This window comes from Oryctolagus cuniculus, chromosome 9 (assembly GCF_964237555.1).
Source record: "Oryctolagus cuniculus chromosome 9, mOryCun1.1, whole genome shotgun sequence".
Lineage (NCBI taxonomy): Eukaryota > Metazoa > Chordata > Mammalia > Lagomorpha > Leporidae > Oryctolagus > Oryctolagus cuniculus.
Window position 1 is genome coordinate 99,698,717 of NC_091440.1, and position 26,404 is coordinate 99,725,120.

General features: G+C 55.4%; 1 protein-coding gene across 4 annotated transcripts in view; it reads right to left on the minus strand.

Annotated features, from left to right (window-relative positions):
• CACNA2D4 (calcium voltage-gated channel auxiliary subunit alpha2delta 4) overlaps window positions 1–24,436 on the minus strand; it is a 107,826-nt gene extending 83,390 nt beyond the window's left edge. For 2 of the 4 annotated variants that reach the window (XM_070049273.1, XM_070049274.1), the window contains exons 1-16: window positions 24,083–24,436; window positions 20,664–20,745; window positions 19,183–19,299; window positions 18,627–18,686; window positions 17,119–17,281; window positions 16,611–16,742; window positions 11,531–11,591; window positions 10,805–10,955; window positions 9,240–9,314; window positions 8,407–8,496; window positions 8,189–8,302; window positions 6,820–6,898; window positions 5,054–5,187; window positions 2,217–2,294; window positions 1,491–1,571; window positions 868–942 (exon numbers count right to left, since the gene is read on the minus strand). In XM_070049273.1, the coding sequence (XP_069905374.1) occupies window positions 868–942; window positions 1,491–1,571; window positions 2,217–2,294; window positions 5,054–5,187; window positions 6,820–6,898; window positions 8,189–8,302; window positions 8,407–8,496; window positions 9,240–9,314; window positions 10,805–10,955; window positions 11,531–11,591; window positions 16,611–16,742; window positions 17,119–17,281; window positions 18,627–18,686; window positions 19,183–19,299; window positions 20,664–20,745; window positions 24,083–24,258 (1,668 nt within the window). In that variant the 5' untranslated portion in view covers window positions 24,259–24,436. The remainder of the gene's footprint in view (window positions 1–867; window positions 943–1,490; window positions 1,572–2,216; window positions 2,295–5,053; window positions 5,188–6,819; window positions 6,899–8,188; window positions 8,303–8,406; window positions 8,497–9,239; window positions 9,315–10,804; window positions 10,956–11,530; window positions 11,592–16,610; window positions 16,743–17,118; window positions 17,282–18,626; window positions 18,687–19,182; window positions 19,300–20,663; window positions 20,746–24,082) is intronic. The other 2 variants (XM_070049271.1, XM_070049272.1) reach the window with 2 other exon arrangements.
• Window positions 24,437–26,404: the final 1,968 nt, after the last annotated feature.

Sequence of the window (26,404 nt, forward strand, 5' to 3'; positions counted from 1 at the left end):
AGAGCCTTAGGGAGGAGCCCCTGGCCCTGGACAGCCTTCAGCTCAGATCATGCAACTGTGTTTCTCAGGCGCCAGCTGTTCAGCTGAATCCTTGGGAAGATACCCACAGCCCTGGCACTAGGGTGGTGAGAATGGGCCACTCAAGAACACACCCCAAGACAAGCTAGGCTCCCCTCCCATTCTTACTGGTATCTTGGGGTTCCCAGCCTCCCATGGGCCCCTGGGGTTCTGATGCACAGGAGGAGTGCGGCCGCTGAGGCGGTGTCAGGGCCCTGCAGCCACAGTACTGCTCTCTTCCGGGCTGCTCTCGGGCTGCTCAGCAGGCGTGTCGCCTACCGGCCTTGTCACTCCTGCCGGAGTCTAAGCAGTGTGTAAATGGGGACTGCAGTGGTTTGAATGTTGAGGGCCCCGGAGGCCCAGGTGTCAAAGGCTTGGTCCCCAGGTGGTGCAACTGGGAGGTGGGACCCGGTAGGCACTCTTAGCTGATTGGGGGTATGCCCTTGGAAGCTGGTTCTTGGCCCCACCCACCTTCTCTGCTTCCTGCATTGCCAGGGGACCCTTCCCCCATGCACGCCCTGTCATCCACTATGGACCACTCGCCAGAGCCTGCCCCATGGCATCTGAACTTTTAACTTCCAAAATTGAACTAACTACACCTTTTTTCTATAAGTTAGCCACCTCGAGTGTTTTGTTATGGTAACAAAAAGCAACTATTAGAGGGGCCAGGGCTTACAACCTTTTTTTTTTTCTCATGTTACTCCTAAGGCTTCCAAGTGGAACTCAATGAGGGTTCCTTGTTTTCAAGAGCTCCCCTCAAATCCAATCCCATAGCATCAGGATTCCAAAGCAAATAAGCTTTGTACCTACCAAGGGTCGGAGGTCAGGATGCGAGAGGATGTAGCCGTTGTTAGTGTTCAGAAAGGCGTATCCATGCACACCCAGCTGCCGGAGTCCGGGGTTGACGCGCGTTAGACTTGGTGGTCGTGTTGGGTAGCGAGTTGGGAAGGGGCTTGTGGGGACAGGGTGGTTAAAGATGGCTGCTCCCACAGTGAGATTTTCAAAGAAGAAAATCACTGGGCAGTGCCGGGCTCCTCCCTACTGATGCTGAAATCCTCTCCAAACCTCCCTGTGTCCAGCAACGCCCAGAATGCGCGTCACTGCCACACCCTCTAGGGATGTGATGGGTAATCTTATTCACTCTCCAAACAGGACCGCGTGGCAGGGAGGAGCAGCCTGAGAAACTGAGACACTGGGCAGGGGAAGGCCTTGCTAAAGGCTACAGGGCAGTTAGAGCTAACGGTGGTAGGTAGAGCCGCCTGGAAGATGAGCTACTGTTCCCACCCTCAGCACCTGCACCCCTCTGGGGGCCACTTGGGGGAACTTCCAGCTCTGGGCCTGGCTGCCTCTTCCTGGAGAGCTCCTGGGCCGGGGAGGGGGGACAGCTCCTGGGGAGCCTGGGACTGGCCCTCAGGGACTCCTTCCAGGCTTACTTTGTAGCGGGGGGCCAGCTTCATCAGCTCCCTCAGGGTCACATCGGAGCCCACCACGCCCAGGAGGATGCCATGGGATCTCTGGAAGGAAAAGTACGGGGATCAGGGGAGACACAGGGCCAGGCTGGACTCTGGGCCTTTCCAGCGCCTGGAAGATGAGGCAGCTGAGGCCTTAGCTCAAGGTCCCTCCTCTGAAGCCAGAGTTTAGGCTGAGCTCCCAGAACAAAATTCCAGACCCTCGGGAGGAGGCCTCAGAGCGACCACAGCTTCCGGGAGCCTGGCACTCGGTGTGGATGGTCGTGTTGTAGCATTTCAGTGAGACGAAACTCGGAACCAGGAATCCCTCTTCACAGCTCAGGGGGGGGGGTATTGGCACCCCAGGGGACTTTACTTAAGGGTACTGTGAAGCACACGGGCCTGTTAGGCACTTTCCTGAGCATTGGAAGGATGGAAGGTTCTAGAAACTCTCTCATCCCAAGCTTTTACAGGCAAGTTAGGGCCTGCCAACCTGACAGGTGATTCTTCCACCACCCAAGGTGGTGCTCCCGATACAGACCCGAGCCCCAGCTCTGAGCATGGGATTGTGATGTAGCTAGGCTGGGGTAGGGCCTGGGAATCCGCGTCAAAACCCTCCCAGGGGTGACTCTGGTGCTCAGCCAAGTCAAGGAGCATTGGTGTCCCCTGGTCCCCACCTCTGCTGCACCCCCGGCGGGAGCGGCCACTCACCGTCTCGTTCTTTTTGCTGAAGACAGGCATGGCCACGGTGGTGAGGAGCATCAGGCTCTGAGTCTGCGAGGTGAAGAGCTGCCAGGGAGGAACGGGCAGAGGTTGGAAGGCCATGCTTTGCCCTGCTGGGGAACCCACAGTCGCTGATGTTAACGACTCAGCCTCCCTTCCAGCAGGAAGGATTCCTGCTGTTCCTTCTCCACCGGAGGACAGCTCAGGCCAGGGGTGACTGGAGAGGGGCATGGGGCTGACATCACCTTGCAGAGCCCTGAGCCCACAGCCCAGCTCCGGAGCAGGCTCCCCAAGCCCTCGCATCTCGGCCAGCCAAGGTGAGCACAGCCAGGGAACAGGCCCGTTCCTCGCCTGCCCACAGATTCAGAGCAAAAAGCAAGAACCTTGCCAGAAACCTCTGAGGTGCACCCGAGTGCTAGGAGGTGACTAGGACACTGCTCCCAAACGCATGCGGTTAAAATCCAAAGTCATGGGTTGATGGGGCGGAGGCTGGATCTGAGTAAGGTGCCCAGCAGTGGGCCCAGTGGGAGGTCCTTGGGTCGCTGTGGGCGTGCCCTCCGGAGGTAGTCCTTGGGAGACCTGAGTCAGACCTGGTTTCTCTCCAGCTTCCTGGCTGTACCTCTGCACACGCTCCACCATCACCCTCCTCCAGCTTCTCTTGACAGCCAACCAATGGGACCTGCCTGATCAGCAGCTCCAAGACCACGAGCCAAAATAAACATTTTCTCTTCCTAAGAAGCTTTCCTTAGGGTCTCTGTCACAGGGGTGAAAAACTGACTGACACCAAAGTGGCTACAAAGGATAGCGCAGGCCAGTGGAGAAGGAGAAGGACATTGCCAGAGCCACCTCCACGCACAGGTGTGTGCATCAGCGCTACGGCGGGCAGCTGCGGTCTGCTTCAGGGCCACCCTAGCACACCTGGGGCGGACCCAGGCGACTTCTGCACTCAGAGCACAGAGCCGGAGTCATGTCCAGACTCCGAGAGGCTGCTGGGTCCCCATCTCACCATGCCCGCCCCTACAGCTGCCCCAACGGGCTCCACAGGCGCACCCTACGTTATTCAGATGGGCTCCTGGAAAACGAGTGTGCACGCGCAGGCTTGCCAAGGCTGACCTCGCTCCAGGTGCACTGAGGGAGGCTGCTGCGTCTGCAGCCTCCAGTAGACGCGCCTGGAAAAGGCACACGTTGGTGACCATCAGGTCTCTTCCCTGACCTTCTTGGTGTTTTTATTTGAGTCTGGAGTGAGGTTTTCTGAATGTGAGCCTCAGAGTTGGCTGATCGTGCTCTGTGCTCAGACACACCCCAGGGGCCGGATGCAGGCTTCCGAGTCTCCTTCTGAACTGTGGGCTGGTGAAGCTGGACACGCCCCTCCACGGAGGCCACAGCACTGGGCTCTCCGTCCCCACTGCCCCTTACGGTCACCTTACAACTCAAGGCAGGTTCCAAGGCGGCACACGGCTGTCCTATGCTCTTATCTGTGGACACCAGTGCAAGGTGGGGACACCTGTCCTGCACCCTGGACTCACATCCTCAACTCAGAGGTTCCCAAAGTGGATACAGGAGAGCTACAGGTGAGCTTGACTTCAGAGATATTAAGTCACTCAGAAGAGGCAAGGAGGAAGATGGAGGGGATGTAAGGTTTGGGGGGCTTCTGACTGAGAGACAGGTGTCATTTTTTGAAGGGAAAATAAAAACTGCGGTCTCAGCTGTGGGCACGGAAGGAAACAGAGGTGCTGGAAGGTCAGGTGGTCTGTGCTATTCCCAAGGAAAGCACAGCATATCTTGTCTGAAATCATTTTAAAAACTTATTTGAGAGACAGAGTGAGAGGGACAGACACAGACAGAGCTCTCACCAACCAGGCTGGGCCAGGCCAGAGCTGGGAGCTGGGAATTCCACCCAGGTCTCCCATGAGGGCGACTGGAACCCAGCTACTTGAGCCATCACCTGCCGCCTCCCAAGAACTGCACTGACAGGGCAGCTGGAGTCAAGAGTCGGAGCTGGGAATTGAATCCAAGTATTCCAGCGTGGGAAGCAGATGTCTTAACCACTAGGCCAAATGAGATCTTCCATTTACTAGGTTACTCCTCAAATGGCTGCAATGGCCAGGTCTGGCCCAGGCCAAAGCTAGGAGCCAAGAGCTTCTTCCAGGTCTCTCACGTGGGTGTCAGGGGCCCAAGCCCTTGAGCCATCTTCTGCTGCTCTCCCAGGCATCAGCAGGGAGCTGGATGAGAAGCAGAGCATCTGGGATGCGAACTGGTGCTCACATGGGATGCCAGCACTATAGGCGGCAAGCCATAACGCGGCCCCTCCCCTGAGGTCTTCTGACTGCTACAGGGAAGCAAGGATTTTCCTCTCCCCACCCCTGTCCTCCTTCCCATTCCTCTTGCCCAGCGCACACTCAAGTGCTCCAGGCCTCTGCACCAGCTGAGGCCATCCTTAGCCAAGGCCCGTGTTCCTCCCCCTAGATCCCAGAGTTCTGAGAACTGTCACTTTGCCAGTTCCCTTGGCATGACCACAGCCAACAGATAGAGGGAAGAAAGAGGATATGGGGTGGGGAGCAAATGTGGTACAGGAGCCCTGCTCAGGGGGAGTGGCCCTGGGCAGGTCTGCTGGGAGCAGAGGTCTGTACGTCCAGGGGCAGCACACAGGCAATGGTGCTGTTTGTGGACTGAGGAGGAGAAAATGCACCCAAGACACATTTATTCACTGTCGGCATGGCTTTTCACCCCTCTTCTGAGGCGTGAAATTACCCCTCACTCCCTGAGGTTGCTAACTCTGGAGCTGCACCCCCACCCTGATCCTGGAGCTGCCACCAGGGTCCCACCTTGCTGTCCATGTAGGCCTCTGTCCAGATGATGTCATGGTCGTGGTTGATGACCATGGGGCGGCTGAGCACGTGCAGGTACTCCATCACGTTCTCCTGGGCGTCCGCCAGTGTGGAGATCTGTGTGTAGTAGCCTGGCGAGGGAAACGAGGGTGGTTGTGGGTCTGTGCACCTGCCCCAGCTGCCCATGGCTCTGGGCCCCGTTTGTGAACCTCCCTGGGCTGTAGGAACACTGCGTCCCCAAGGTTATGCCCAATCCTGGGCACAGCTAGAGGCCAGTGGTGCTGGTGGGAAGACAAAGGCCTACGCTGCCTGGACTTGGAACGGGAGCAGCGAGGACCTCAACTGCAAGACCTCTGTGTGTCTCTCCCTCTCCTGGTCCTGCCCCCCAGTCGCTCTGCAGGAGATCTTGTACACATTACTCAGTTTCCAGCCTGTCCTCGGGGGCCCAGGTCAAGACCCTGACTCATCCCCACCCAGGCCAGCTTGCCTTCCTCAGCTGAGTAGGGGGTGCATGCTGGAGCCTCTTCATGGCAGCCATGGAGTTTAAAGAATAACTGGCTCACAAGGCTCAGCAGGGGGCCGGGCACTGTGGTGTAGCAGGTAAAGCCGCCACCTGCAGTGCTGGTATGGGCACCGGTTCAAGTCCTGGCTGCTCCACTTCCGATCCAGCTCTCTGCTATGGCCTGCGAAAGCAGTAGAAGATGGCCCAAGTCCTTGGGCCCCTGCACCCGTGTGGGAGACCCGGAAGAAGCTCCAGGCTCCTGGCTTCGATCGGCCCAGCTCCAGCTGTTGCAGCCAATTGGGGAGTGAACCAGTGGATGGAAGACCTTTCTCTCTCTCGCTCTCTCCCTCTCTCGCTCTTTCCCTCTCTCTGCCTCTGCCTCTCTGTAACTCTTTCAGGTAAAATTAAAAAAAAAAAAAAAGGCTCAGCATGGTTTGGTACGTGGTTACCCCTCTGCTCTCATTACTCTTCACCTCCTGCAAAACGCTCCCACCCTGGAGGGATGGAACAGTTCCCTGCGCCCAGCAAGGCTCTTGTTCGGATCCTTTGAGCACGCTGTGCCCTCTGTCAGGGACACCTGTCTCAGTCACCCCCAGTCGGGGGTGTGCCTCTCCCATTGTTCCCAGCCCAGGGACCACCCTGCGTCTCTCCACCGTCACAGCTCCCTTCTGGTCATATCATTGCTGATGTCTCCCTGCAGGCCAGCGCCAAGGGCACGCCTGATCCTGAGTTCACCCTGATCGCTCGGGACTCCACAGCCCCCGGGAACAGTGCCAGGTACACAGTAGACAGCACATTTTTGTTGCCTCAACAGCCCACAAGGCACTGCAAAGCCCAGGTTGTGGTTCTGGCCGGAGGATACAAGAGGGCTGGTGCACACAGCTCTTATTCTAGAAAAAACGATGACCCTTTGCTTGCTGCAAGGGGTGTGGAGGTGGGACAGAAGCAAGGGATGGCGTTGAACATGACGGCCCCGCTCCTGCCTCACTGTGTGCTACGAGTACCTTGCGGTTCTGTGTGAAGCCTTATTTGGAAAGAGTGCTCTCCGTGCACACGCTGGAGAGAAGAGCACCAGGATTCATTTCTGGCGACTCCATGACATAGAGACGCTGCGGGAGCGGTCAGGCATTTACTCACGGCTTTGTGGAGGAATCTACCTTTGGGTTTGCTTTTGCCAAAGGAGAAGGTAGGACACTGCTGTTCTGCCCGGCCCCACACGCGGAACCCAGTGCCTCCAGCTAACCGCTGCCGCCTTGCTTACCTTTGTTATTGCAAGCGATCCACTTCATGCGGTCAGCAAAAGTCACTTCTCTCCCGATGAGGTAAGTGAACACTCGGACCTACCGCGCAAGACACATGTGGGCTCAGCAGCCATGCTCCCGGCCGTGGGAAACGTTAGCAGAACTTGTGTGAGATCCAGATGTGGGCCCAGCACCGTTCAGTCTCTGGCTCCCAACCTCACCCCCATTTGCTCACAGAAGACCTGAGCCCCAGGCAGCAGTGTGTCGCGCCCAGGGTCGGTCAGATGATCACGGAGCAGGTTCGTGGCTCGGGTTCACCGCCTGCAGCGCCTGTCTGGAGACCTCCCTGAGCCCCTCCCACCTGTCCTCTGTGCCTTGGCCTGCCACAGCTTTGAAACCTCCAGTTAGGATGTACCTGAATCTATAACAGTACTTCAAAATTTTCATGGAAAACCACATTAAAAATAAGTTTATTTTGGTGTAAAAAACTGAAATCCATGCATATGAGGGGAGTGGGTGTTTGACACAGGAGTGAAGACCCCACTTGGGATCCCTCCATTCCAAATCAGAGTGCGTAGGCCCCGGTTCTGGCTCCACTTCTGCTTCCAGCTCCCTGCTAATGCGCGCTGGGAGGCAGCAGGCGGGTGGTGAGCCAAGTCCTCGGGTCCCTGCCACTCCAGCAGGAGCCCAGCCTGAGCGCTCATCTCCCAGCTCGCGCATGCCCCATTCCTGGCTTTGCGGCATCTGAGGAGTAAACCAATGGATGGGAGTCTCCCCTCCTGTTTGTGTATCTGTCCATCTCTCTGCCTTTTTTTTTTTTTTTTTTTTTTTTTTTTTTTTTTTTTTGACAGGCAGAGTTAGACAGTGAGAGAGACAGAGAGAAAGGTCTTTCTTCTGTTGGTTCACTCCTAAAATGGCCGCTACAGCTGGCGCACTGCGCCTATTCAAAGCCAGGAGCCAGGTGCTTCCTCCTGGTCTCCTATGTGGGTGCAGGGACCCAAGCACCTGGGCCATCCTCCACTGCCTTCCCGGGCCACAGCAGAGAGCTGGACTAGAAGAGGAGCAACCGGGACTAGAACCTGGTGCCCCATCCGGGATTAGAACCCAGGATACCGGCGCCGCAGGCAGAGGATTAGCCAAGTGAGCCACGGCGCTGGCCCATCTCTCTGCCTTGTAAACAAATATTTTTTAAAGCTCATGGAAAATGTGTATTATGAAAAAACTAAGCATGGATTTCAAAATTTTTTTTGCACCAGAATAAACTCACCTGTTCAGTTCCATGCTCCGTGAACTCTTTCAAGTCCCCTCATGTGAATGAGGGTGATGGGAGAGACCACTGAAATCAGGGCCACCAGCTGTCCCCCGCCCCGCCCCTCCCCCAGGAGCCACCTTGCGGTCGGGCCAGTTGAACTTCTCCAGCACAGGCTCATAGTCCTCCACAGCCCCGTCGGTGATGAGCATGATGGCCTGGTTGCACAGGCTGCCTTGCCGGGCTTCTTGGAACTGTGTGGGGCAGGGGAAGGCAGTGTGACCGCTCCCCTTCCCTCCGACCCCTTCCCCCCCCAGTCCCTCGGCTCTCCCAGGCTTCCTCCGCCACAGGTACCTACCTGCTGCAGGATCTGGAAGGCTTCACTCAGGGCTGGATTCACGACCCCCACGCCTTTGACCATCAGCTCGTCCACCAGCTGTTTGAAATGCTGTCACGGGTGGGATGTGAGCAGAGGGGCTCAGGACAGGGAGAGGCCGGGGGACCCCTCCTCTCTGTCTTGATTGAGTTGTGCCCGGCACATGGCTGCAGGGCTGTTCCTCCACGAGGGAACTGATTTCATGGGCTGGGTCCTGCAGTTGATGCTTTCTGGATGCCCCCAACCCCCAGATACACTGAGCATGAAAGGCCTGCTGCAAAGCTACCCCCACCAAGGGCAAGGCCAACCACAGCAGGAGGACAGCCATGTGAGACCAGGGATGAACCTCTCATAGGAGGAGCTGCAGGGCACTGGGCACCCAGGCCAGGACACAGGAGGAAGCCGCCCCCGACTGCCCGGCCACAGAGGGAGGGTCTCTGAGGAGCAGGATCCCCCTTTCAAGAAGTGTGGCCTGGTCTTTGCCTTCTGGGTCTTCTTGTGGACAGAAGGATTTGCTCCCACTAGGTTTGAACCTTGCTCCTTCAGGGGAGACTCCTCACGGGGACAGAGCCAAAGGGGAAACTGAGTCCGGTCTCCCGCACAGACACCAGCCCCGAGGAAGGGACCGTGTGGACTCTCCATTTGCTCACTCTTTGCCCTGGTTAGTGGCCGAGGTCTGCAAGGGCGATTTCCTGTGTGCGTCTGCCCCGCTGACCACCAGCCGGCTTTGCCCTCTCCTCTCTGCAGGTGCTGTGGGAGTGAGCAAAAGGGCCCTCCAGTCCTGATGAGAGCACAGGGCTGCAGCCAGCACTCACCTCTCGGTTGTCTCTATCTGCCTGGACGAGGATGCCTCTAAAACAAGGCTCGATGTAGTGGACGTAGTCATTATACTGTGGGGAGGAAGCAGAGAGGTCGGGACAGACAAAGGCAGTTTGGAAAGTGAGGGTCCAGCAGGGAGGTTCAAGGGAGGCCCCCGGGGCGGTTGGGGTAGGGGGTCACTGGGTCCCCGTGTCATGCACTCTTGAGGTACACTATGTTGTTTGCAGTTTTTTCTGACTAGAGAAAAAGGAACATAGAACATCTGGGCCTCCATTCTAGAAGTCCTCCCTTGGGGCTGGTGCTGTGGAGCAGCAGGTTAAGTCGCTGCTGGTGATGCTGGCATCCCATATGGGCACCGGTTCAAGTCCCGGCTGCTCCACTTCCAATCCAGCTCCCTGCTAATGTGCCTAGGGAAGCAGTGGAAGATGGCCCAAGTGCTTGGGCTCCTGACACCTGTGTGGGAGACCCTCATGGAGTTCCAGGCTCCTGGCTTCTGCCTGGATTAGCCCTGGTCGTTGCAGCCATTTGGGGAATGAAAGATATGTCCCTGTCTCTCTCTCTCCCTCTTTCTCTCTCTCACTTTGGCTTTCAAATGAATTAATCTTAAATATAGATACATAAAGGGGCCAGTGCTGTGGCACAGTGGGTTAAAGCCCCAGCCTGCAGTGCTGCCATCCTGTATGGGTGCTGGTTTGAGTCCCGGCTGCTCTACTTCTTACCCAGCTCCCTGCTGGTATGCCTGGGAGGCAGCAGAGGATGGCCCAAGTCCTTGGGCCCCTGCACCCATGTGGGAGACCCAGAGGAGGCTCCTGGCTCCTAGCTTTGGATTAGCTCAGCAACTTGGGGAGTGAACCAGCAGATGGAAAACTTCTCTCTCCTCTCTCTCTCTGGCTCTACCTCTCTCTGTAACTCTCTTTCAAATAAGTAAAATAAATCTTGAAAAACAAATAGGCTGGCGCCATGGCTCACTTGGCTAATCCTCCACCTGCGGTGCCAGCACCCCGGGTTCTAGTCCCGGTTGCCCCTCTTCCAGTCCAGCTCTCTGCTCTGGCCCGGGAGTGCAGTGGAGGATGGCCCAAGTGCTTGGGCCCTGCACCTGCATGGGAGACCAGGGGAAGCACCTGGCTCCTGGCTTTGGATTGGCGCAGCACGCCGGCCGTAGCAGCCATTTGGGGGGTGAACCAACGGAAGGAAGACCTTTCTCTATGTCTCTCTCTCACTGTCTAACTCTGCCTGTCAAAAAAAAAAAAAAAAAAGATACATAGATGAATAAAACTCCTCCCTCAACCCTGGTCTGGGGACATTTTCCTGGCCCAGTGGCCCTCAATTTTTGTTCGATCCTGAGTCTTCTTGGAAACGGATGAAAGATGTGGGCTCAGCCAGACAGATGTTGACCTTTCATGCAGAACTCGGGAACTCATGGACCCCTTGACGCCCATCCTTGGGCAGAACCTGGCGTGGGCCAGGAGCCCCAGCTCCCAAAGGAAGAATCCTTTCAGAGTGGGGGAAAGACTTTTCTGGAGCAATGGGGGAGCGGTGCGCAAGCAGAAAGAACACTCACGGCGATGATGTTAACAAAGTCATTCTCTCCCAAGGTGTCCAAGATGGTGGCGATGGTGTGCTTGGCAATAGTCATCCTCAGCCCCTTCATGCTGCCGCTCACGTCCACCAGGATCACTATGTCCTTGGGAGAAGTAGCAGCCTGGATGTACCTTTAGTGGGAAGAAAAGCACAGGCCATGCATGGGAAAGCCAAAGTCTTGTTATTTATATTTGGATTCTGGTCCGAGGGCACCCAGGGTTCAGGTCAATACTCTGTCACTCAACCCAGTTCCAAAGGCAGTGGTTGGGACTGCCCACCTGATGGGCAGTCCTAGAGGTGACCTTCGTCCTTTTTGGTTTAGACCAGTTAGGATCCCTGAGGGGCTGGCAGCAGGAACAGGGGTTGGTGGTGGTGGTGGTGGGGGGAATCTGGATTCTGCTCTTAGAATCTGCTACAAATCTGCCAGAAAAGGGGCCTTGTGGGAGAGGCTAGCCTGACAGAGGGTAGGTCTGGAGACAGCTCAGTGCCCCAGCAGCAGGCTGAATGAATGCAGGCGAATGGGACGAGGCCTGGAGCAGGGGAAGCTGGGGGGGGGGGGGGCGGCAGGAGTGCAGCTGGCAACTCTTCCCACTCCAGGTTTAACCCAAATGGCATGAGGGGTGGGTGGAGGGGAGTAGAGGAGACCCGGGCAAAATACCTCTAAGAGAAATGCCAGGTCCAGAGACCTGTCCCCAGGGGCTCTTACCAGCCACGGTTTCGGCAGTCGAATGCAATGACTCCATTCTCATCAGGTGTCCATTTTATACCTGGGGAAACAAAGGCTGGTTGTCTTACTGGCTCAGTGAGGTTGCCCCGACTCTCATAATGGGGAATACTGGGTTCAAACTTCAGAAATGAAAACGGGGGAAATTTTAATGAGTTGTGCTTGGGATAGGAAAAAAAAGAAAAATGGTCGCAGTATCGTTAGCAAATCCCCAAGGCCATTGCAGTCGGACTGCAGGTGGCGGGTACCTTTGCAGGCATTGTTGGTCTCCCAAAAGACAGATTTTCAGGGACAATTCTCTTGAAACCAAGAAAATGAGAACAGAGTTCCAAGGGTGAATGTAGAGGCCAGGACAGCCAGGAGCAAAGGCCTTGAAAGAAGGAAGCGAGACCAGAACTGGGCAGTGTTGCAGCCACATGAGTCACATCTAGACCCACACAGGAAGAGAGCCACATTCTTTTTTTTATATATTTTATTTATTTTACTTGAGAAGTAGAGTTACAGACAGTGAGAGGGAGAGACAGAGAGAAAGATCTTCCTTCCGTTGGTTCAGTTCCCAAATGGCAGCAATGGCTGGAGCTGCGCCAATCCAAAGCCAGGAGCCAGGAGCTTCTTCCTAGTCTCCCATGTGGGTGCAGGGGCCCAAGGACTTGGGCCATCTTCTACTACCCTCCCAGGCCATAGCAGAGATCTGGACCAGAAGAGGAGCAGCCAGGACTAGAACCGGTGCCCATATGGGGTGCTGGCACCACAGGTGGAAGATTAACCTACTGTGCCATGGCGCCGGCCCCAAAGCCACATTCTTAATAGTGCCATGCTCATGGGGAATTCGATCCTTGGAACAGCAATGAAGAAAAGAAGCTGAGTCTGAGGTTTTTGGCTCTTACTCCCAATCTTAGCCAAGGGCGTTGGTGGTCCTAGCTGTGGGTCCAAGTGGAATCAGAAGTGAACCCTCTTGAGGATTCTCAAACAGGACTGCAGGTTCCGCAGATTGCAGAGCAGCACAACCTCACAAGCAAAGACTACCCAATACAGAAGGAGCAGGCCCCTGGGGGGGAGGTGCAGCAGAACCAAGAGCTGTCAGTCCCCGATGTTGGAACTGCCAGACATGGATACGGAACAGGAGTGTCTGAGAAGAACACGTCGAAGCAAGAAGAGTGTACAATGAGGGACAATCAGGAACGAAGACACAGCCTTACACATTTTTAACTGATGGGGCTGGCGCTGAGGTGCAGTGGGTTAAGCCACCACCTGAGATGCAGACTTTTTTTTTTAATTAAAAAAATTTTTTTTTGATAGAGTGGACAGTGAGAGAGAGAGACAGACAGACAGACAGACAGAGATAAAGGTCTTCCTTTGCCGTTGGTTCACCTGCCAATGGCCGCTGCGGCCGGCGCACCGTGCTGATCCGAAGCCAGGAGCCAGGTGCTTCTCCTGGTCTCCCATGGGGTGCAGGGCCCAAGCACTTGGGCCATCCTCCACTGCACTCCCGGGCCACAGCAGAGAGCTGGCCTGGAAGAGGGGCAACCGGGACAGAATCCGGCGCCCCGACCGGGACTAGAACCTGGTGTGGCGGCACCGCTAGACGGAGGATTAACCTGTTGAGCCGTGGTGCCGGCCTTGCAGACTTCTCATATGCGCGTATAGTACAGGTCCCAGCTTCTCCACTCCTGTTCCCGCTCCCCATAATGGCCTGGGAAAGCAGCGGAAGATGGCCCCTGCACCCACATGGGAGACCTGGATGGAGTTCTGAGCTCCTGGCTTCTGCCTGACCCAGCCCTATCCATTGTGACCATTTGGGTTGTGAATCAGCGGTTGGAAGACTCTCTCTCTCTCTCTCTCTCTCTCTCTCTGCCTTCCAAATAAATAAAAGTAAATCTTAAAAACAATTTCAGGTGAAAAATTGATTAAATGGGTAAGATAATGAGAAAATTCATATTTGGGAGATGTATCCAGAATCCTGTTGAGGCTAGAATGAAAGGGTTTAATATACATCTTACTGGAGACACAGAAAGAGGAAAGTGAGAATGAGAAGGAAAAGCAGTAGTGAAAGAGACTATGCAGGCAAATGTTCTAGAACTGATAAATCCCACTCATGATGACACAGAGCCAGGAAGCAGGGAGCAGCCCAGCAGGACGGAGCAGCCCAGCAGGACAGAGCAGCCCAGCAGGACGGAGCAGACATCCACATGTAGACACAGTAGTGAAACTCCGGGACTTCAAAGGCAAATGAAAGCAGCCAGAAAGAGCAAGACACCCACAAAGGAACCGCACTTCAAGTGGTAACAGATTTTCTCAACATCAGCAGAAGCCAGGCGACAGTGGGAAAACAGTTTGAAGGTGTGGAGAAAGGAACTGCTAATTTTGAATTGCATTCCCAGCAAAGCTATCACTCAGGAGGGAGGATGAGAAGGAACATGTGTAGATAAACACAAACTGAAGTAGTTCATCACCAAGAGTCCTTGTAAAGAAACTTCCGGAAGACTTAAATGGAGAAGAACAAAAATGGGCTGGGAAAGGCAGCCCGTGATTCATGAAGTAAATGGTGAACAAAGACAGTAAACAACAGGCCATGCTCGTGTATAGAGAGCAGTGGTGGTGCCTGATTGCAGGGTGAGGAGTTCAAGTATGAGATGGCAACAGACAGGAAGTCAGGATGGGGGAAGGAAGCACCAAAGTTCTAAAATCCTCTGTGAATGAGAGCAGAATAAAAATATTCTAATTGTAACATTTTTGTTGTGTTAATTATGTCTGGTAAGATTGCAAGAGTGCGTACTGAAAGAACAGAAATAGAGGGTTAAGGTTCAAACTGATAGAATAAAAATGAGAAATCATGAGGCCAGAGGAGATTTATTGTAAAAGCTTACTCATTTAAATAGACAAAAAGGGGACCGGCGCACCGGTGTCCCGGCTGCTCCTCTTCTGATCAGCTCTCTGCTATGGCCTGGGAAAGCAGTAGAAGATGGCCCAAGTGCACCTGCACCAGCATGGGAGAACCAGAAGTTACTGGCTGTTGGTTTCAGATCAGCCCAGCTTTGGCCACTGTGGCCACTTGGGTAGTGAACCAGCAGATGAAAGACCTTTCTCTGCCTCCACCTCTCTCTGTAACTCTATCTCTCAAATAATTTTAAAGAAATCTTTTAAAAAAGAGATTTATTTATTAAAAACAGATAAAAAGGAGAAAGAACAAACAAGTAGCATTGGGATGAGTAGAAATTTTAAAAATAAGATGTTAGTACCTCAAGTATATCAATACTTACAACAAATGTTAAGTGCACTTAACTTATTAGCTGGTGAGACAGACTGCTCGCTTGGATAAAAATATAAGAGCTGTAATTTATACTATTAATGCATACTATACACTGTTTAAGAACTGTAATATATATTATCATCAAGAGCTACAGCAAAGGGGCTGGTGTTGTGGTGCAGTGGGCTGACACCACTTGTGATGCCAGTGGATGAAAGATCTCTCTCTGCCTTTCAAATAAATCAATCTTTTTTTAAAAAATAAATTTATTTTGGTACAAAAAATTTGAAATTTATGCAGTGTTTTATTTTTGAAGATTTATTTATTTATTTGAAAGAGTTACACAGAGAGAGAAGGAGAGGCAGCGAGAGAGAGAGAGAGAGAGGTCTTCCATCTACTGGTTCACTCCCCAGAAGGCTGCAACGGCTGGAACTGTGCCAATTCAAAGCCCGGAGCCAGGGGCTTTCTCCAGGTCTCCCGTGCAGGTGCAGGGACCCAAAGACCTGGACCATCTTCTGCTGCTTTCCCAGGCCATAGCAGAGAGCTGGGTTGGAAGTGGAACAGCCAGAACTCCAGCTGGCGCCCATATGGCTGGCTTTACCCTCTATGCCGCAGCACCAGCCCCCCGAGTGTTTTCTTTCTTTCTTTTTTTTTTTTTTTTTATTTTTTTGACAGGCAGAGTGGACAGTGTGAGAGAGAGACAGAGAGAAAGGTCTTCCTTTGCCGTTGGTTCACCCTCCAATGGCCGCCGCGGCCAGCGCGCTGTGGCCGGCACACCACGCTGATCCGATGGCAGGAGCCAGGTACTTATCCTGGTCTCCCATGGGGTGCAGGGCCCAAGCACCTGGGCCATCCTCCACTGCACTTCCCTGGCCACAGCAGAGAGCTGGCCTGGAAAAGGGGCAACCGGGACAGAATCCGGCGCCCCGACCGGGACTAGAACCCGGTGTGCCAGCGCCGCAAGGTGGAAGATTAGCCTAGTGAGCCGCGGCGCCGGCCCGAGTGTTTTCATAAAGCACATTTTGCATGCCCTTCTGGAAGATCCATTGTATTTGCAGCACTTGTGCCCTGTAGAGGACGTGAGGGGTCAGGGGCTGCCTTCCGGAGGTGGCATGGAGGAGAGATGGACCTATTCATTCAGGCTGCAGAGACCAGAGGTGGAACCCAAGGCTGGCTGTGTATTTCTGGCAGAGAAATGTGAGGTGGGGCATGCCAAACACTGGGACAGCCCAAGCTCTGAGGTCTCCGTGCGCCACAGGACCACGGACAAAGAGTGGTCCTTCAGGGCCTTTGTGATTCCTGTCTCAGAAAACGGGGCAACTTTAAGGCTTTCTGGACAATGTGCTGAAATACAAAGCTGGTGGGGTGTGAAGTGTGGAGGCGCCCTATTCCACATGAGAAATGAAAGGAGACAGAGCTCCTGCAAGCCCATGGCGGATGGCTGCCCTCTCCACCTTTACTGGGGGGCTGGCCCCCGATCACACAGCGCTGGTGACACCTCCTATACGGCTGTGCGACATCTCCCGTGAGGACGCCTTGCTTTTCCAATCGATGTAACCTTCTGAAAACAAAGCATTGTTTTGCCTTCCCTTGCATCTCCCATGGTGTTTTTCAGGACAGAGGCTTAACGTGGGCTGCCAGTGGCTGTTCAACACTTTCATCATTCATCTGCCACTCAAGAACTCTCTATGAGCAAGCTGTGGTGAGGAGGGTCAAGGGTGGGCTGGAGGCTCCTTTGGCTGGGAGGCTGGCCTCACTCACTGTGGGACGGAGTGCTGGGATCCACCGTCCATTCCATGCCGCCAATGCCCCTACCTGGATAGATCCTGAAGAATCCGGTTGAGCTGCCAAAATACTGCCAGGTCAAGGTAGGGTCCCTCTGGAAGTTCTCCACGAAGACAGGGTTCAAGGCTTCTGACATGTAGACTCCATTTAAAATATCCGGGTCTGAAAGGTGAGATTATAGAAGGAACCATAGGGGAAACTGAGTCATCACCAACAGTGATCAAACCTCCACAGGCTCAGCCTCATGCGTGCACACACACACACACACACACACACACACGTAACCCTGCAGTGATGTCCTGCACAGTTCACTTGAACAGCCATGCTCACACCCTCTAACCCAGCCACATGGAGTTCCCTGCAGCCCAGGCCTGGGTAGAATCCTTTCTGTCTTCATCCTCAGTCAAGCAGGTTGCAAAGGCCATTTATGACCCCATGGGGCTTGCCAGGAAATGGGGGCAACATCGTGAAAAGCCCTCCTACCCCCACCCCATTGCCGCCCTGTGCTCTCCAGCACCCAGCCGGGCGGGGCACCCACCTTTGTTGTACACATTGGTGGGCAGCTGCACACTGCTGACCGAGGTGTTCACCCTCAGGTTGCTGAAGTGCGCATTGGGCTCTAGCACCAGCTCGGCCCCCAGCTCCACGTAGTTGCCCTTCTCATCCCTCTCGTTGACCAGGACTGAGTTATAGTAGTTAAACTGCGGGTGGACAGGGACAGCCAGACCCAGTGGCGCACAGAGCCAGAGAGAGCGAGAGCAAGAGAGAGAGAGAGAGAAATGGTGGTGTCAGAGGGTGGGGACCAGATGGCAGTGGCATGGGGAGGGTCCCCACAATGGTTGGGGTGACTTGGGGACAGGACACAGCCAGGTAACTGCAGCAGCTGGCTGATTGGATGAGCCTTTTGTGTAAGTTGTCCTATTTCTTCTCCATTGGGTTCAGTGCGTGATGCAGCTGGAGTGGGAGCCAGAGACGGGCAGCGGCTGACTCATAGGGAGACAAAGATAAAGACAGCTTCCTGAGCGCCAGCCTTTCCTCCAGTCTGGCAGGGCCCCTGGACCCAGAGGGGGTCTGAGGGGGCTCCAGGCCAGGGGCCTCAGCCTCTCGGAGGAGCAGCAGGTGACTCTCTGCCTCTCGTGCACTGCTGGAGGGTGTGTATGAGTTACCTGCCTGTCACTCCCGGGGTCACACCCTGAACACCCACCAGGACTGTCACTGCAACACCCCCTGGCCCCCTAGCTCCCTGTTCCTAGTGCCACTGTCAGCATCAGCGTGCAAAGGTGCACCTGCCCCTGCTGTGTTCCTCCCCTGCCTACCCTGGCATTCAAGGCTCCCACCATCTGCCCCCAGCCTACCTTTCCCAGGCCACTTTCTTCTTCACCATCCTCCGCACACATGGAGCTGACTACCCACTATTGCCTCCACTTCTTATTTCTGTGTCTTCTCCCTCAGCCTAGAGATCCCTGCTCTGTGCCTGCTCTGGTCCTCACCCAGACACCTCTCTCCTCATATGGTTCCATCTGCAGGGGTTTCTGTGGCCCCTCCCCTCCTTTAGTCTGTATCCCATAATGCCCCAAGACCTGTCTCGACTTTCCATAGGCCTTGTGCTGGAGTTATTCAATCTGTGAGATTCTCAGGGTCAAGAACACAGCTCACCCCAGCGCTTTGCTGCTATACACCGCAGCCATCACCCCTGTGATGCTACAGCTCGGATATTAGTGTGCGTGTCCCCCCAGATCCCATGTGGGTTATTAGCACTGAGGGGGTGAGGCCTTTGGGGTCTGATCAGGTGGGCTGAGCCCCACAAGGGCATCCTGACAACTTTGTTAGGAAAGATAGACACGTGGGCAATGCCCTGCTGCCTCGGGACACCAGATGCCTGACCACTGGGGCTGCCGATCTTGGACTGTGAATCTCCAGAGCCACGAGGCCAGCTGCACTTTCTCCTCCTAGAAAGCCGGCTTCCCTTGGGTATCTCGTTCTCGGTGGGCGTCGAGGAAGCAGTCATGGAACCCTCCTGGCACCAGCGGCAGGAGCAGGACTCACCACCAGAGATGCATTGAATTCATGCCTCAGGTCGGCCTCCTCGGCAGCCTCCACCAGACTCTGAGAGGCGGGACACAGCAGGAGAGAGAATGGGTAAAGGGGTCCTCGGAAAGTCAGCCATGACGTTACCATGTAGCCCGGCCACGACTCCCAGGTACGTGCCCAGAGCAAGGCTCCCCGCTTCCTCTCCTCTGTTCCCCCTTCCTCTCTTCCCCTTTGGCCTTAAAGGACCCAAGCTTCGTGGTCCCCAGGAGCTCCGAAGGCACCCAGACATCTGGAAGAAGAGGTGCATGTGCACCTTGCACTCAGCGGATTCTTTCAGTGGACACCCCCAGGCCTGGTGTCCCCCTCCCCGATGTGCAGTGTCTCCCCATGCCTGTGGGAACCTGGTGGAGGTAAGCCAGTAGGCACTGTGGGGCTGGGCGTTCATGGTCCCTGCTCCACCCAGCCAGGAATTGGGCCACCCAAGACCAAAGAACTGGGGAGGCCGGCCTCACCCTCTGGGGAGCAGGGGGGACAGGAGGGGAGACGGGGCCGGGGCGCTTGGCTGGAGCACCTTGACAGCCTCGACTTTCCGCCGCAGCATGTTCTCCATGTCCTCCGAGAACTTCCTCACCAGCTCCAAGCCATCCACCTCCTGGATCTTCAGGCTGGACTCCACGTCCTTGTATTTCTGCCCAGGCAAAGTGGGGGAGGGGGCCATGTATGGTTTTGGACCAGGCTGTTTGCACCTGATTCCATTCTCTCCGTGACCGCGCTCCCACAGGTGAAACCTTGTTCTCTCAACTGGATGCAAGGCCCGCGTTCACCTCCTTGCGGAATCTCCCTGGTAATAATGTTAGTACCACACTAAACACCAGCTGCCTCTTCTCCACTGCCCTCTGTGTCCCAGGGCCTCTGGACATGTTTGGTTAACAACTCAACAAGGGAGTAGGCTGGGGCCCAGAGGAGTCAATGAACTTGACGAAGGTCAACAGCCAGTGTGCAGGGAGCCTGCAGAGGTCAGGTGTCCCAGGCGTCCACGCCCATGTTCTTTGTGCTCCTCTGAGGCCTGCACACATCCACGTGGACCTCAATTCTCACCCTCTGGACACAGTCACAGCTCAGGGTATGCCGATGGCTGCCTGCCAAGCTGCCAGTGGGCTGGGAGAGCCTGGAGAACCGGCTCCAGTTTACTCAGTGGGCCTGTTTGGCGCCATCTCCCCGAGGGTGTGTATCACGAACGAACGCCATTGACCCAGCTCTGCAACCTCAGGCACGTGCTCATTTGTAAGCTGTAGTATTTACATAGCGTCAGAGAACTCTCTAGAGGGCATAGACTCTAGAGAAGAACACTCCCACCCAGAACAGCCACGCCACTGCCCCTCTGTCCTCCTGCTCTGGGCCTGGGGAGGGCGCTCAAGTGCAAATCAACGGGGCGGAGCTTTGCAATGCAGGTGTGCGCTCCGCGTGGGAGCTGAGGTGTTAGCCAGCACTTCTGGGGGCTCCCCAGCTAGGCCTGCTCCCAGGGCGGAGCCTGGGAGGAGGGGAGGAGCTGCAGTGTGGTCAGAGGCAGGCGTCAGATCCGGAGAACCAGCATCGTTTGCCAGATGGGCAGCCTTGTGGAGCTGCGGTGAGAGTAAAGCCCTGAGCGCACAGCAACCGCGGGGCCGGGCTCGCAGCTGGTGCAGCTGCCCTGGCGGTTACAAAACCTGTAGGTAAGGGGACCGGCCAGCCGTAGGTCTGCCCGTGCTGTAACAATAACTAAGGAGGGGGCTGTGCTTTCGACCCGGGGGCTGCAGTCCACCCACCTGCTCCTTCCACCTGAGCAGCCCCTGGGCCCTGTGCTCTGAGGCTCCACCCCAACAGGTGAGAGACCTGCTCCTCCCCTGCCCGCCTTCTCCCAGTTTCCCCATGTGAAAATGAGGGGATTGGATTAGATGATCTCCAAGGCCCCTCACAGCGGCGCCACTGAGAGTGCCTCGTCCCTGTGAAGACGGAGACGCCACAGGCTGGCTGCCTGGGACCACACAGGCACTCCCGGAGGTGGTTACTGACCTTCTGCAGCAAGAGGGAGCCCGAGTATTTGGTCACCGTGTTATACAGGTCTCTGCCGAAGGTGTCCGCCCACAGCTTCACCCTGCCGGACGAGGAAAGCACACGTGTGAACACACGTGCCCAGACCCACATGCACATAGACATACACATGCAAACCGAATGTCTACACATATACACACCCACTGATTCACATGCACACAATCACAGAGACACACACACACAATACACACAGAGATTCACATGTGCACACACATGTTTGCAGGACAATGAAATAAGAAGTTCAGTTTATTGCACTGCAGAAAATTCTGAAGTTGGACACATTTCTTCATAATATTCCATGAACTTGTTGAAGACCCCTCACACACATGCGTGCACACACATGCACATACACACTCTCACATGCCACTCAAGGAGCTGTCCCTAAAGCTGCGGGCCTGGCCAGGGCAGGAGATCCGGAGCCCTGCTGAGCTCATGGTGACCTCGGGGGTTTCCTGCTGAGGGGCATGGGCAGGGGCTGCAGAGCCCAGAGCCAAGCCTGACCCCAAGTCCCCAAGGGCTCTGGCTGGAGGGTGGAGAACAGAGAGACGGCAGGCAGTGCAAGCCATGCCAGATACTCCAAGGATGAGACAGGAACTACCCAGGCCTTGCCGTGGCTCCTTGATGAATCCTTCCCCCAGAGGCCGCTGCTCAGGTCCCAGCCGCCACAGAGGCAGCAAGAGGTGCGAGGCGGGCAGTAGGCTCTGAGCTGCTTCAGCTGAGGGCAGCCTCTGGCCCACCCTCTAGCAATGCTCTAAGGTCCTGCCATCTGGAGCAGGCGCAGGTGCCTGGGGCTGGGGATACAGGACCACGTCTGAGGCTCTCTGGATGGAGTAAAAGCAATTTGTCTGCGTGCTCATTGCTTCAGTCGCTCCCTCAATATTTACTGAGGCCCTATTCTGTGCCACACCGGGGAGCCACACCCAGTCCTCACCCAAAACCCCCCAGCTGGAGGAAGACCCTTCCTATACCAACAGCCCGGTGCTAGCTGGAAGGAGTCCCAGCAGAGCTCAGACAGGCTCGTGGTGACGAGGGAAGGCTTCCCTGGGGGAGGGGATCTGAGTCCTGCCTGCCGAAGAGATCGGGAATAGATTTCTAGGTAGATTGCACAGAGCGACTTGCAGGCAAAAATGACTTCCTGGTCTCCAGCTTGGGTTGCTAGGCTGATGGCATTGAATGAAACTGGGACTATGGGGAAAGCGAGGGGAGGAAACTGGGGTTGGGGGGAAGGTCATGGGCATAGTTTGGGCTACGCTGAGTGTGAGTTTCTATTGCAAGGCTGCAGAGTGCCAGAGGGCAGGCTGTGCACTGCACAATTCTAGAAGGCACCGATCATACTCTCTCTTGAAAGACACAAACTTGTACTTAAAACTTTTCATGATGTTTGGGAAGACATGTTCACGGGCACCGGGTGTGTGAGTCTTACAGGCAGAGACGGGGCTGACAGCGCTCAGCACGGGGGTAGGCATTGAAATTCCGAGGGTGGGCGGTATCAAGGAGATGGTGGCATGAGTGACAACAAACGCTGGGGAACCCAAGTACCCAAAGAAAACCAGGAGATGCAGGGTTATGGAAGGTGAGACATTGGGATTCCAGACAAAGTGGGGAGGCTATGTCCAAAGCCATGGGGTCCCGAGAGATGAGACCAGAAATGTCTACTGGATCAGCAAGCAGCAGGCCTTTGGTGACCTCACTCAGAGCGGGTTGCCGAGGAAGCCTGGGCACCTGCTGGAGGCCGAGGGCTGAGCGGGAAGGAAGTGAGTGGGGGTCGGGGCTTGAAGCAGGATAGTGAGTAGGATACAGTGGCAAAGCGAGGAGGGCTCAGGCCAAGGGCCTGGGTGGGGGCAGAGCCCACAGGGTGCATGACCCAGCTGGGGTCAGTTTATGGACCTCAGGCTGCTCGGCAGGTCTGTGTGCAGACCATCAGGGTCTGCTCAGCGTCCTTCCCTGTGACAACGAGGCTCCCAGCCATCTCTCCTGGACCGCCGCCCAACCCTGGAGTTTGCCTCCCTACTGTTAGAAGCTGTGTGCTGTTCCCAGCATCCCCCTCAGCAGTACACGCTGCCTAGGCTGCCAGTGGGGGTCACGGAGAATGCCGAGGCCAGGCTGACTTAAGTTCAAACTCTGGCACATCCATTCGCTGGTCCTGGGAACTGGGGGTGTCCATCCTCTCATCCTCTGTCCCCCCCGCTACAAAATCACTCACTCTAGTGACCTGCAGTGTGGACCAGAGATGGCACAGGCTGGACACAGTGCCAGGCTCAGAGCCCTGGGCATGGCGCAAGCCACAGTCCAGCAAGGCTACACACAAGTGTGCACCACCTGCTCCTGCTCCCCACGTCTGGTAAGGCAGGTAGCTGGTAGCTGCCCTACAGTAGCCTGACTGTCAGGCTGGGCTCAGGAACCTTGACCCCGCCATGGACTAGGCAGGGGGCACCCATTGGTCTACAGTGCTTTGCTCCCACACCTGTTGGAAATTTCTCTAATGGGCATTAGAGGTCTACACCCCCACCCCCATCCTGGACAAAGGGTCACACTGTGATTAAAATTCACACCAAAGTGTACATGACCAGGGAGCTCCTCTTAACAGTACGGTGTAGAATCTAGGCCTGCAAAGAGGCAGAAAGATAGAAAGGCAAGTCCAAGGCCTCCATTAGTCCTAAGCCTAAGTCCAATGTCACCTGGTTCCTGAAAAAGCTCCCCCGTTTGTAGGAGCCAGGCTCTGGGTTTAGAACTGCCTGACCAGGGTTGGCAGTGTGGCATAGCAGGTAAAGCCACCGCCAGCAATGCCAGCATCCTGTATGGGCACCAGTTCATGTCCCGGCTGCTGTACTTCCAATCCAGCTCTCTGCTAATGCGCCTGGGAAAGCAGCGGAAGATGGCCCAAGAGCTTGGGTCCCTGCACCCTCGTGGGAGACCTGGATGAGGCTCCTTGTTCCTGGCTTTGGTCTGTCTCAGCCCTGGCCATTGTGGCCATTTGGGGAGTGGTCCAGTGGACTCTCTCTCTCCTCCCCCACCGCCTTTCTCTCTATATAACTCTGCCTTTCAAATAAATAAAATAAATCTTTAGAAAATAAAATAATAATAAAGACCTGTTACCTGTTTGGCCCTTGGGGAGGTCACACTGACGTGGGATAAAGCAGGTAGCCGGCTGGGTGGATCTGAGCTGGAGGCATCAGGAGGCTATGCCTCCCCCACCTCCCCGCCCTGCCCCCATGACCTACTGCCCGCAGACTCCCAAACCAGCAGTGCATCCAGAGGACAGGAAGGTCTGCCCAGCAGGACAGAAGCCCCTGGGGAAGAGGGTCAGAGCGGCAGAGCTGGGGTCTGCCCATGGGAAGGGAGCGGGAGGGCCTGGGGGTCGGGGTGCACCTGATGCTTACGTTTCCAGAGGAATCTTGGTCTGCCCCCAGGTTGGGGGCAGGGACGCGCTGGACAGCAGCAGCCACAAGATGATCACTGTCTCCCGCAGGAGGGCCCAGGGCCCTGGCCGCCCGCAGCAGGGGATGCCGCCGTGAGGGGGGCTGAGGTTTGGGTGGGGCCAGGGGAGTCCAGGCATGGTGCTCCTGCTGGGATCAGGTTGGGGAGAGGCAAGAGCCCCCCTACCCCACCCTGAGGTCACTCAGTCTGTTACCCTACACCCAGATCGCTGGGCGACCCCGCCAGGCCTGGCAGGGGGAGGGCTCTTCCTGCCTCTCCGGCCAGGGGGCCTGCAGCAGGAGAAGCATTGACAGAATGAGTCCCTTTAATCCACTGGCCTCTCCTCTAATCCCCGCCTGACAGCAGGGCCAGGGTTGGAGGGAGGGCTGGGCGTGACCTCAGCAGGATTATCCTGGTTTCAGCCCCTGCCATCAGGGGCCATAGCACCCCTGTGCTCTACAGGGGCAGCCCTGGGCTTGCACAGCAACATCTGGACTCACAAGGAGAAAGATAATGGCCAAGTTCATGCATTGCTGGGGCTGACCGATTGCTGTCACCAATCCTCTGTCCATCCCTTAGCGTGATCCAGGGGGCCACGCCGTCAGCTGTGCTTTGCAGGGGTCCCAAGGCACAGGGGCCCAAGGAGGCTGGGAGTGGGATCTGGCTCACATGTCCAGGCATGGTTCTTCATGCCCAGATCACAAACAGCACCAACAGCACCCCTACATCTCACCTGCTCCTGGCCCTGGCCTAGGGACACGTGAGCAGTCCTCAAACAGTTCATGGAAGATGTGCTTTATGGAAAAAATTACACTTGATTTTTTTTGCATCAAAATACATTGATAAGTCCCTTCTTCCTTGAACTTTTCCTCCCCCCCCCCCCCTAAGATTTATTTATTTGTTTAAAAGGCAGAGTCACAGAGAGACTGGGTCACTCCCCAAATGGCCACAACACCCGGCATAAGCCAGAAGCCGGGACTGGAACCGGCGCTCACATGAGATGCCGCTGTTGCCGGCAGCAGCCTAACCTGCTGCGCCACAGTGCTGGCCCCATTCCTGGACTTCGCGTTCGCTGAGAAACCGACAAAGCTCGAGGCCTCTCATCCCACAGGCTCCTTCCTCGGGAGTGGCCCAGCAACCTGTTCCTGTGGCCAAACACGTGTAACACACACAGAAGTCAGACAGTTTAACCCCAAGTGGGCAAGACCTCCGTCCCTCTCCATCCTGCCGGCTCCTCTGTGCCTGCCCCAGGTGGGGTGATGACTGGGTGGCTGTGGACATTTGGGGGATCCAGCTAACTTGGGAAAATCTTTGCTTTGGTCTTGGTGGGATACATTCGTCACTCAAGTCCCATCCCATGTGCAGACAAGGTGTCTCCTGCCATCCTTGCGTAGGAAAGGCCTCTGGGAATGCCCAGAATGCCTTGCATCATAACTCCCAAGGGCAGGGCCGGGGCAGAGCCAGGTTGTGGCTGTGTCCTGCAGCGTCCATCACTGGCCGCATGTGATGGGGGAAGTGAAGATGAGGCTTGCAAAGCACTGAGCTAGCAGCCAGTCTCAGAAGTTCTTCCAAGGTGAAACAAATACAGTGATGTTTCAAAAAGTGGGTGGAAATGGAATTAAAAGATGAATTTATTTCTTGCGCAAAAAAAAAAAAAAAGGAGAGAAAGAAATCCATGCAAAAGAGGGATCTTCAAAAAGTTCATGCAAAATGTGTATTACAAAAAGTCACGCACGGATTTCAAAAGTTTGTGTATCTCAATAAACTTACTTTATACAGTTAGTTATCATAACTGTATTTATTTGCATTCAATTGAAAGAGAGAGAAAGACAGACAGAGGTTGTCCATCTGCCAATTCACTTCCCAAATGCCTGCAACTGTCTTGACTGGGCCGTGCTGACGCGGAGGTCGGGAATTCCACCTGAGCCTTCCACAGGCTGAAAGGGGCCAGGCCTTGAGCCATCACTTGCTTCTCAAACTGTGCGTGAGCAGGAAACGGGGAATCAGAAGTCGTGTCAGCTCCCAAACCCGGGCGCTCAGGTAGGAGACACAGGCATCCCAAGCGGCATCTTAACCAGGACACCCAACACCTCCCTCTAAAATTACTTTTTTTAAAAAAATTATTCATTTATTTATTTGAAAGTCAGAGTTACACAGAGAGGGAGGCAGAGAGAGAGTGCTTCCATCCACTGGTTCACTCCCCAGATGGCTGTAACAGCTGAAACTGCACCGATCTAAAGCCAGGAGCCAGGAGCCTCCCCCGCACCTCCCAAGCAGGTGCAGGG